This window comes from Monopterus albus, unplaced genomic scaffold (genome assembly GCF_001952655.1).
Source record: "Monopterus albus unplaced genomic scaffold, M_albus_1.0 scaffold7.1, whole genome shotgun sequence".
NCBI lineage: Eukaryota > Metazoa > Chordata > Actinopteri > Synbranchiformes > Synbranchidae > Monopterus > Monopterus albus.
The window spans coordinates 5,346,816-5,359,403 of record NW_018127887.1 but is presented as its reverse complement, the minus strand read 5'-3'; the positions used below and the strand labels follow the sequence as shown (position 1 = coordinate 5,359,403).

Here is a 12,588-nt window from a genome sequence, read left to right as displayed (position 1 = left end):
TGACAAGCAGCAGTGGCTGCAAATGTGGTCGTTCCTGACATGTGGCGCTGTGTTGATAAGGCTGCCTCTCACTGACACACTGCTAACATCATGTGTGACAACTAATTATAACTCATGAATATTGTAAGTAAGTGCGTCAGGGGAGTTATGGGTGTTTGAATAGGAGCTGTCTAGCACTTGTTACAGTCAAGATAGATTTTTATAGCAGTGCAGTGGGATTGGACCAAACTGGTGTGACTTTAGTCTAGAAAAGTACCAAATAATAAAAAAAAAATTAACAATTTCTTTTTATAAAGCATAGTGCTTTCAACATCCAGACATTAGCCTACATTACAACCTAAACTAATAAAGACAATTTCAGAAAATGACTTGAAAAACTAATAGCACATTCTGCTAAAATGCCCTGAGCGTGACAGAAGATAGTTCAGCACTGATAATGAAAATCAGGACATTTAAGAAGAACACTTCCTAGAAATATTTACTCTACCTTTTGCTCTAGGGCAGAAAAAAACACAGACAGATGTGCCATACATGTAAGCAGGTCGTTTGCAATCAAAGCATGAATGGGCAGCATGTCGTCAGTGTCTCAGATGAACACATCACAGGCTCATTGTCTTTTCTTCTCTATTCATCCTGCTACATTGCATAGTTTTCCTCTGACATGTGACATTCTGCATATCCACCCTCCACCTCAGAGATGATTAATCTGTTTTTCTTCACTTTAAAGCATCCTTCACTTTTAGGTTGTTGGTTGTTTCCACTTATCTCCAGCCCATCACTCCTCTGTGTGATCCACCTTTCTATTGACTCTGCCTTGTTCTCTCCATCTACATAATCGGCTATGTTAGGTTTCAATCCAAACCCAATATGTTTACAAACACAACTTGACAATATGGCCACTTTTGGCACAAATCGGTGCTCAGGTGGTGCAGAGTAGAAACACTCTGTTGCTAAGCAGTTATGTGACCACTTGCTCAAGAATGATTTGTTTGAGGATTTTCAGTCAGGATTTAGAGTCCATCATAGTACAGAAACCGCATTGGTGAAAGTCACCGATGATCTTCTCCTAGCCTCGGACACAGGACTTGTCTCCATACTTGTCCTCTTAGATCTCAGTGCTGCTTTTGACACCATTGATCACAGCATCTTACTGCAGAGACTTGAACATGTTATTGGGATTAAAAGAACTGCGCTACGTTGGTTCAAATCTTATTTATCAGAAAGATTTCAATTTGTTCATGTTAATGACGAATGTTCCACACAAACTGAAGTTAGTCACGGCGTTCCACAGGGCTCTGTGTTAGGTCCAATTCTCTTCACTTTATACATGCTCCCTTTAGGCAATATTATCAGGAAGCACAACATAAATTTCCATTGCTATGCAGATGATACTCAGTTATATTTATCTATGAAGCCAAATGAATCAAGTCAGCTGGTCAAACTTCAAGCATGTCTTAAAGACATAAAGGCCTGGATGACCTGCAACGTCTTACTTCAACACTCTCAGAAAACCTTAGAAATATGTTATCTAACCATATGGTTCCTGTAGATGAGTAACTATATGGTAATAAGATAAGGCTTACTTATATAAAGCATCAGAACACTAAGGTTGTGTTAATCATAATAACACTGAAGGACAAGCTTTAAATCTTCACACTGTAAACTCAAGAATCCTTCAGCTGACAGACCCGGGGATGTGAATTCATGAGTGTCAGTGGTTATCGGACACACGCCCTGTGTGGTGTACAAGGAGATCAAGGTCTAGTGTGAGCAATGCAACTTCACCCACTGCAAACAAATGCTGATAACAAAGATAAGGTATGTAGAAGTGCGTGTAGAGTAGTTCATGTGGGGGTGTTTGTGTTAGCACAAAACACAAATATGCTCTTATCACAGCCGAGTGGGCGGTGGGACTGGAAGCACCTCTGCTAATGGAGTGGAACAATGTGACTCCTTTACGCCTCAGCGGGAAAAAGACGGATCAGCATGCTGCTCCGTCTCATACCTGTGGCAGGTGTGTCTGCCGCACACCCACAGCAGCTACACCAGACCAACACCTACATACCTACAGGAGAGGGGGAGGGGTTAAGCAAACAGGTCAAAGGAGCTGAGATCACAGAGAGGAAATGAAGTGGCTTCGCTCGGCTTCGGCCTGTGTCTCCAGCGCTGCTTAAAGCTGCTGTTCTTATGAGTTTTATGATAACAGGTGAATCTCCAGAGAATTAGCAGCTGAATCTGCAGCTCAACATTCAGCTCGTGTGGTTCCTGCTCACAGCTCTCAGCATCATTGTCAGCCATAGCAGCTGTTTTCAGAGAAGATGCTCTACACAGCCACTGTCCTCTGCAGCAAACAGCAGACAGGCACATGAGACAGACATGTGGAGACGTGATTGTGTCTCCTCTCATTCGTCAGCATTAATGATGAGCATTTCTGCACAATGCAATGTAAAGTGCACATTAGGTCAGAGCAAGTCCAGAAATACCAAGTATCTCCTGGTTAATGTTTAGAATAAAACCACACCCTGTAAGGTGTGGAGGGACTGGACACAGAAACATGAACACCTGTGCAACATAACACAGTAAAACATCTCTAACAAACAAGTCAAACTAAAATGGCAATAGGTTTTTCTCTGATATAAGATTTACAAGAGCCAGGGTCTGTCGGAGGTTTCTTCCGTTAAAGGGAGTTTTTCCTCCCCACTGTCGCCAAGTGCTTGCTCAAGGGGGATTTGTTGGGTTTTCCCTATGTAATAATATTGATAACAGTAAGGTCTAGACCTTACTTTGTAAAGTGTCCTTGTTGTGATTTGGCGCTATACAAATAAAATTTGATTTGATTTGATTTGACACGCTCTTGCTTGTGCACAACATAGTGTGGATTTGTGTACATGGTGATCAAAACAAACAATGTAAACATTCTTTTTCTAGAATTGCTGACTGTATCTTTAAGAAGCCATCTAGGACTAAATAAAAACAGCAACTTCGTGCAATCTGGAAAACGCAGGAGTCAGAAGTGTAGCTTCAATATTTATAGGACTAATTTTTCTGAAGCCCTTTACTGTGGGAGAGAAATAAAAAGGAAATAAAAAAAGGCTCATTTCAGGAGCTCTGGAACATCAGCAGCAGAAATGAAGAGCTGACACAGTATATTGACACTGGGGAAAAGAGCTCCCACCCTCCCAGTCACAACTTCTGTGGCCACTGTGCTCAGTCAGTCCTTTCAAGGCAGTCAAGTAAAGCTTACCAGGATGAAAACGTTCCCTTGTCTCCATCCAATATAGGACAGACACAGAGATTGACACAGGAAGAAATATTTCAGAGGCTAGAGGTGACTGGCGATGGAATTAGGAAAGAACAGTGAGAAAAATGTGACAAAGTCATCAGAAAAGTGTTTGTTCAAAGTGTCCTCTTCCACCTTGTAACTCCTTTGTCTGTGTAACACACACATTAGATCTGTTTTTCTGTTTTTGCCCCCCCCCCACCCACCCCACCTGTACACAACTCATCCAGTGGGCTAACTGTCTTGCTGTTTGTTGATGCAGGACCACAGGTTTGATGCAACATTTTCCTTCCTACAGCAGAATCTTGGCTCCTGGGAATGAGACTGCAGATATGAATCAATGATTTCATGAGATTTTTATTATTTAGTGTCTACAGGACAATTCATAAATCCCTGACAATATGTTTGCTATAATACTGGAGAAATCTATTTATTACTCCATCTTGCCTCTTTTTCCAGGCTTTTGAGACAAACTTAAGCACATCAAAATTTAACAACCATTACTCTGTTTCTATATATTTCATAGTTGTTTCAGGCCATTTCCTGGCTTATCCACCTTTTTATTTATCGCTGCAGCAGTGAGCGAAACCGCTGGACCTGAGCTCAAATCCTGTCAGATCATTTTCTCCCCTTCACATATTTGTCTCACAGCTATTCTGTTTGTACAAAAAAATAAACATGGTGAGTGGATAGCGCAGCCTCCCTTAAAAAAAAAAAAATCTGGAAAATGGACAGGGATGGTCTGCAAGCCCTCACTAAAGATACTGGATGTTGTTGGTAGCTGAGGGGATTGAAGAGAGCTGGGAGGAAGCAGGTAAAGGTCATGAATTGGACTTCTGGTAACTCAGTACACACCAGCCTCAATAAGGTGATGATAAAAGCTGTTATGACCTCAGAACGATTGCTGACATCATTACTGCTTAATCTATCTGGATAATTCCTTGTTGCCTTCATACAGTATGAGACTTTCACTCTCTCTTCCCTATTTAAAACTGCTAAATACCTTTCAGCATTAGTCAAATGGGATCCTAAGAGCTCCAATGTAACAAGCAACTAATACCTGTTTCAAAGTTCAGAACCAAAGACTGCCATGATCTAGGAGTAAGAGAGGAAAATGCTGGGAACAGAGATGATAGAAGAGGTTTGTTGAAGTAATTAAAGCCATCTACAGCTCAGACTTTACATTTAAAGATATTACTTTAAGCCAAGAATGTGAAGTGAGAAAGACAAATGGCGCAATACTTTCTAGCAAATAACACTCAGACCCATGTGACCACACATCCATAATAATTCAAATAGCGTGTTGGTATTTCTGAGCATTTTATCTCAACTGAGACAGTTTCTCCTCAGGTTTCATCATTATTTCTCAACCCCCGGTTTCAGCAATACTATGTCCAGTTACATCTATCAATCCAGGCCAAAGCACGACTCTTCCTTGTGATTTTCAGCACATGCTCCTGAGCATCCTCCACAAAGCCGCTGATGATTTATCACTAAAGGGCATGCAAACCCTGACACCTTCAGGGTTTCCCAAGTGTCATCCCATGCAGGGAAGGATGGTGAGGGCGCTGAGGTAACAGCCACGAGGCACAGTCCCCAAGCACCAGAGCAAATTGGCTCCATCATTGAATGTTAACGATTAATCGTTCTATGTCACCCCCCTGGGCCAACTCTCATTTCTACCACATCACGTCACAGAATGCCATGGAGATAACACTCCCAGTAACAGTAAAACGATGCTTACACATTTATGCATCAGTAGCGAACGCTCACATGACTCATTGAAGGTCACAGGGGTCATGTATCTGCATCAAATGGTTGTTTCATTCTCTGTTTATCTTTGCATACTAACATTTTCAACACAGGATTTGTACTTGAGTTGCCAGTTTAATCACCTACAGTCAGTACAGAATGTTTTCAGACGCTTTCAGGTTTCCCCACCTTTTATGTTTCAGACTCATCTTAAAATGTATTCAGTTAAATTTCTTTCCCGTTTCTTCTGTCATACACAATACTCCACAGCGATAAAATGAAAACAGCTTTTTGGAGTGTATTAAAAATAAAAGACTGAAATATCCCTGTGGTGTTCCAGAAAGTTTCCTTGAATAGTTACTGTAAAAAAATCACAGCTGGGAAACAGGACTTTCAATTACTTTTTGAAATAAGGTGAGACTGAAATCAGCACTCACACAGGCAATTTTTACATAAATGGACACGCACACACACCCACAGTAAGTGGACACACATCCACACCTTTGTAAGTGCAGTGTGGGAGGGTGATTCACAGTATTGTAAATGGCTGACACTAATCAGTAACCTATCTCGCCTGTTCCCTGCCTGGGTATTTGTGTAGGCTGTTGACGGGTGTATGTGCGCGCTCGTGTGTGTGTGTGTGTGTGTGTGTGTGTGACAACTGAAAGGAAAAACCCAACATAAAGTGTCTCAGTAAGGTGTTAGACTACCACATGCTCCCTGTCTTAGCTTGGGAGGCAGATGCCCTCTCTACCTTTAAGAATAGACTTAAGACTCTATTTATTCAGGCCTTCCCAGACTTTAGCAACAAGCCAATCAGCCCTACCTCAACTTATCACCTCATTTCCAAAATCAACCAAGTGGAGAGCGAAAACTGTTGCAGCCATTTTCCCACAATGGAAAGTTTTCCATCAATCCAAAGCCATGTGATCCCCCTTATCTATTTCTACACTGCAGCCATTGGATTTCGCACCATTGAAGTGCTATTGATCTGCTTTGTGTGCTGTACTGAAAAAGAGGGTAATAATCAATACTCCCAGCCTCCATCCTTGGTCCCCTTTACTGGGGCGCATGCTCCAGTACTGATCTGCTGTGCCCCGGTAAAATCACACGTTGAAGTTCGAAAGAGGTAAGACCTGGCTGCAGTTGGTAAGAGCACATTTCATTCATGCAGCGGACATTCAAGAAAAATAAGTGTGATTTGAGTCATGGGGGGCCTGTGCCCCAGTAGAGCTTTATGTCTAACAGCGCCCCTGCATCAGCCATAGGTTACAGCTCGCTGACAAGCTTGAGTTTATTTTATTTGTGAAACAGTCATTAAATGAACAACAGTCTTATTGTTTTCTCTCTCCTCAGAGTACAGCAGCACATGCTTGGTTTTGCTAAATTAGTTTTCCAGTCATGAAGCTAGTTAATGAAGCTAGCAAAGCTAAGCTACAGTAAATATCCCCCTAAGAGTCTGGTATGTCAGAAAAGGCACTGCGTAGTCAGCACAGACGTCACTCTGACAAACAGACTGACACAATCACCATAGTGAAAAAGATGTGATACGACTGGTGTGCGCTATAGCAGGCTGTGAGAAGAATCCATAAATGTTGGTTTTTGTGAAATATTTTCTAACCTCCAAAGAAACACCAGCATCAGCCAGAGCGGCAGGGAGAGTGCTGAAGGTCACTGGACACTAAACTGATGGCACTTACATAATACCCTGTCTGACCACTATGGAAAAATAATATTTTTTATACTGGGAGAACAGTGAAATCCACTGTGCCATTTTAAAATCAATGCAGCCGCTCTTCAAGCAATATGAAGACAGTCAACCATGATCCATTAAGTGTCAAACTAACTTTTAAAAACATCATTGTTCTTTGAGGTAGCCTAAAAGGAAAATCGAAGGAAATAAACATTAAAAAAAGACTTATGTTCCCATCATAGTGTTTTAAACATTCAAAACATCTTGTTTTATCAGCAGACATAAACAGGTTTATGAAAGAAGGTGACTCACTATATAAAGTAAAACCCAGGAGAACAAACTTGGTGAAGAATATTTATACTAACTATGGTTTCACAGGAATTCCCGTTTCCTCTGAAGGTATAAGCTTCATTTAACAACTGTGCTGTAAATGCTGTGTCACTTTCTGCTGACTGCTGCTGCTGCTTAGCACTAGAGAGAACACAGACACACACAAACATCCTGCCGCCCCCCACCTGCCGCTCATGGGACATTGCCGCCACGCTAAACCTCATAATCCACAGGAAACACTGAAGTACATTTAAGTAAGTAATTTAAGTGCATCTTAGTAGTGATTGTTTGGATGAAATTTGTTGCATAAAGCCTTGAGTATTGACATTTTTTTCAGAAAAAGCCTAAATATGCAGCATCATTGCTGGTCCACTGGTACATAAAGCATCACATCACACTGACCTCTAACTTCGGAGGAGAACTGGGCAGAGTGACGAGTTATAAAGAGCTGCAGCTGCTGATCAAGGTCGCAACACTTGAGGTCGATGTCCCAGGATCGAATTCCTGCCAGGAAGGAAGACAGAGATTGGTTGAGAACAAAAACATGAAGCAATGAAGGAGAGACATTAGTGAAACTGAGTAAAATTACTTTGACCGATTTCTGATGAACCAGAGGTGCAAGTTATACAAGCTGACTTCCTCCAAACCTGTCCCTTAATTCTGCTTCTAAACTCTGTTTCAGGGAAAGTAACTGAGCAGAAAACCTTTCCAGGTTCAGCAACATCACTATTACTAACCTGAAATAACACTGACATCACAATTCACTCACTGCTGTTGTTTGCGACTTCGACAACACTTCTAAACCACCAAAGGCCTGGTCTTCTATTATTTTTCACATATTACAACATCTGAAACAGAAAGTGAAAGTTGTATGTGCTGCCCTTTTAATGTTTTTTTAACATGCAAAGCAAGAAGAATTGCAATTTATGAAAAGTTAGTAAAACACTTTATATACAGCATAGGTTTTAAAAATTTCTCTTTGGATTGTGATTGTTGGACTTTATGCTATATCATTTAATAGTACTAGAGGTGCCAAATAACAGTATGGTGCACATTTACAGTCGAATGAAAAGAAAAAAGTAATAAAATATTTAATGTAATAAATGTATTAAGATAATTTTACTGCAACATGTGACTATTACTTTCATCCTAGTTTTTTATGGTACTGTACCATTTTACAACAAGAGATGGTAATAAAATGTTAGTAACTCGCTTTTATTTACATGTAAATGACTTTACAAATGACTATCGTGTCATCAGTAACAGCTTGCACTTATCTTTTACAATGCATAAATTTAAAACACATAATCTGTAAACTCAAGTTTAAACCTACAACAACTGTTTTTGCCACTTGGGAGAAGAATAAACAATCTGTGAACACAACACTGACTTATTAAATTGATATGGTGATCTTGTTGGCAAACACCTACTTATCTACTCCCCTGACAGATATGAAGCAACATTATCATTTAATTTAGGTCATGAATCTGTTCACCTGACAAATGTCAGTGCACTATTTGACATCATTTTAATTCCATCTTCAGAAAATATATATAATAACAAACCCAAATATCAACACAAGTTCTCAACAAAATAACAATGTGGTGTTATGAGCATCCCTCAAACACACACACACACACACACACACACACACACACAGTCAGCAGCTTTATCACATCCTACTGAGCCACGGTGAGTCAAACTTCAGAGGGAACTTGTGTCAGATTTCATCCTGCAGGATCGAAACCACCTCTCTCATCTTATCCACTTGTGGGTTCAGTGAGAGCAAGAAATTAGATTATTCTAATTTTCAAGTCCATACCCCCTGTGCTAAAATCTCCTCTTCCATTAAAAATACACTGAAGACCTTGTTTCACCCTCAGGCTAACTGAGGAGAAAATGTTCCTACACTGCAGACTGCAGTCTGTTCCCAGAAATGCTGTGTCACTGATATTGTTTTGTTGCATTCACTGGCAAATGTCTTTCTCTGTATCACCAGACACATAAAAATGACAACCTGTCCACAGAAGAGAGGTCAAATTGTGAAATTAAAGGAGGACATCACATTTATGAGCCTGAGTATGGACATCTTGAGGGATGACATTAGTCAATACGCTGAAAAGTGCTCAGACATTTCTGATGGTTTACAGGAAAGCAAAGAGCCATTGATGGCTGCATATACTGTACATGTAAGCATTTCCATCCTTCTTCACTCTCCGCCAAGGGGCAGAGGTCGTGGTTTGTTATTGTGCTGTCAAAATTGGCCAAAGATTACGTAGATGCACACTGTTCTGTTGATGTTTTGACTCCACTGCTGCATTATAATTCCATCTGACCACAGTTACCGTCAATGACAATGCTACAACTTTTACCCCCACTTTTCAAGCCAGGCTAAGTGTTTGATACTCAAAAGATACATTTCCAGTGAAAATTTGCTTTAAACCTCTGGCAGGTAAGTTGTAAAATGTTAATAAAAGTGCTAATGCAAAGATGTGAATTCAGTGCTTTTAGAGACTTTTCAAGACCTGCAGATACTCTGAAATAAAAGGTTTGTGTTTGGTCTCTACTACAACACTGCAGTGAGGGTGACTGTTGCAGAGAGTCAATAGCAGGTCATTCACACTGAGTCACACTTTAAACACCGACCTCTGTGAAAGAAGCGATGCTGTAATGATCCAAGTGGGTATGATACTGACCTCGCCACACAGCAGCAGAGCTGTCACCTCCATAACCATGGTGTGAGGGGGTCACACCATGCTATGGCACCTGACTGGCATCCAACAGTGCAATTGATCATCCAAACTGAGATCAGTTTAGGGTGCCACCAGCACAGCACAAAACTGCTGACCAGCACACTCCTGAATCTGCGCATGGCAACATCTTTCACAGCTACTCAACAATCTGCTTCCATCCCCAAACTTCAGACAGCTCTCACTGACAGGGATGACTGCAGCCTGCTGCAGTTCCTCAAGAGGAGGTGCTGAGATATTCAGCTGAATAATGATGTCGCAAAATCAGTTTATTAGGGAAACTGAAAACTACATCTCTGTAGTACTTGTAGTTGTGGTATTTTTGCTGAGTACAGCCTGCAATTTGTTTGTTTACTGGTTTGAGGGCACATGATATCCCATCCAGAAATACACACATACACACACCCTGCTCAAAAACAGAAGCTGCTTGTTCAACACAGTCTGAAGCATATCTCTGCAGGCTGTAAATAAAAACTTGTATTTATTTATCTAACCATGCTGATTGATCAGCTGTGTTAATGTCTTTTAAAATAATAATGAGTGATTCATGGAGCCTATTGATTTGATGCTTTTAAGTACAGTAAGCTACTCTGGTTGAGAGGGTGGCTGCAAAAAATATTGCTCTATTAAAGTAAAAAAGACCTCTGCTGCATCTGCAACTTGCCTGCAGTTTAAGACTAACAGAGTAAAATCCCTGCTGTCCCATGGTGCAATGCTGCAGCAGTTGCCTCTACTTGTGTATCCTATCCTGCTCAATGCGTCAAAACATTTCTCTCCTGTTTCCTTGCTTTCACCACGACTTTCCATCCCAGGCTGCACACTGATTCACAGCCACCATAAAGACAGATTCACTCCGCGGTTCATCCAACACTCACCCCGCTCTATCTGCGCTCTGGCGGCTTCCAGCTGGTGCTCCGTGCCGATCTCCCCGATCACTATCAGCATATAGTAGCCGCCCCGGTTCAATGGCACCCCGCGTCGCCGTCCTCGGCGGTACCGTTGTAGCTCCTCGGACCCCGGCGCCGGCGCGCTGAAGTCCTCGTCTTCTTCCACCACCGGGAGCGCACCTCGCCGATGGATCTCCATGGCAACAACCCCCGGAGCCGACGCTGAGGCCGACTCCATCGCCATGACAACTACTGGTATGTGCAAGGGGAAGAGTCTCTGTGAGGTGGGGGGCGCAGGCGATGAGGAGGCTGGGAGGTGAAGACAAAGTTTTATTTCCGGTAGAGTCTTCACAATAAGAGGGCTTTGGTGAATGTGTGCCATTCAAAACGGTCGGATTGTGGTTACTGAGTTTGAGGAGAGTTCAAAAATCACCCTAACATGAGCTGCATAGCGATGAACTCCTTGTAGCCTATATAAACTTTATTCTGACGTAAAACCAAATAAATATATATGTACGGTCTGATCTAACTCTAGTGGAGGAAAGTCTGGATGTTAAAATAAGGTCCCGTCTCCTGCAACTTTAAAGTGATGTAACGTTACACATATATCAATAAGGCTTATTAAATAAAATCATATACATTCATATGAAATGGCCATTCTGCAAAATGAGCAGCCTACTTTTGTTGCTTTTGAATATGTTATCAGTATTTTGACTGACTGAAGTAAATTCATATTTAGGCCTATTTACATTAATTGATTGAATTAACCCAGTTCCACCTTCAAATGTATTTTATGTATTTTCTACACGAGGAATGATACGATATTTGGCTGGACTTTGGGGCTTTGAAGGGGCAAGCTGCAGCTGGACAACAGGAGAACCACTGGGCCTCTGTGTGAAGTAACATAAAGCCACAGAGCTCAATTTAAAAAAACACAAAACAGCCATAAAATGATGATAAACGACCATAGGCCGCAGAAAGACAACATGGTGACAGAAAGACAAAATCATAAAGATAACACACACACACAAAAAAATGTCTAAGAACATCTGAGGGTCCTGTGGGGGGGCTTTAACTTGTCTGCCCCCCCCCAGGGGTGCATAATTAATTCATTGACTAGGCTACAAAACAGCAACAAGCCTCTGTATAATTACAAGTACAACTCAACAGCCCCCTCCTTGAACCACCACCTTATTGTGGTGGAGGGGTTTGAGTACCCGAGTGATCCTAGGAGCTATGTTGTCGGGGGCTATATGCCCCTGGTAGGTCCTTCCAAGGCAACCAGGTCCTGGGTGACGGGTCAGACTAAGAGCGATTCAAATGCCCTTATGAAAAAAATCAAAATACAGCTAGGCAGGTTTATTAGCACTGAAACAGCCACCACATCCATGACAGTCTGTTTTTAGCCCAGGTGAAGTTATTAGTTTGATTCCATGTTGTACTGTTTGGTCTATGTCATCCAAGCTGTTGCATTTTGTGGCTAATTTTTGTTATTATGTTTCTGTATCTGGCAGGTGACATAGCCATGCTTCAAGACTCTGATTGGTTTTGTTGTTCTTCCAGCTAGGGAAGCATTTGTCAATGTGCGCAACACCAGATCTATTGAAACTGTTGTTGGGTAGTGTGTGTGTCTGGAAAAACTATGCCACAGACAGGAAGTGCCAGCGACAAAATTCAGTGGAACACCAGTCTTAGGAGACACACCCACTCAATAAACTGACTGACACATAGGAATTCGCCCAACTTTAATTACACTGATTATGGAACACGTGATCCAGAGTACTGGTTAAATGCAGTGGTGTGCTGTGTGGTTTTCACAGTGCCAAAGCTGTGACCTAAATATGAATACATCTTAAAGACACATTTCTTAACTGCTTTGGAACTACAAGTTTGTTG

At 41.5% G+C, this 12,588-nt stretch overlaps 1 protein-coding gene across 1 annotated transcript in view; it reads right to left on the bottom strand.

Annotated features, from left to right (window-relative positions):
* Positions 1-11,174, bottom strand: part of map1ab (microtubule-associated protein 1Ab) — a 58,380-nt gene extending 47,206 nt beyond the window's left edge. Inside the window, exons 1-2 of the mRNA XM_020622623.1 lie at positions 10,681-11,174; positions 7,458-7,559 (exon numbers count right to left, since the gene is read on the bottom strand). Of these exons, the coding sequence (XP_020478279.1) occupies positions 7,458-7,559; positions 10,681-11,074 (496 nt within the window). The 5' untranslated portion in view covers positions 11,075-11,174. The remainder of the gene's footprint in view (positions 1-7,457; positions 7,560-10,680) is intronic.
* Positions 11,175-12,588: the final 1,414 nt, after the last annotated feature.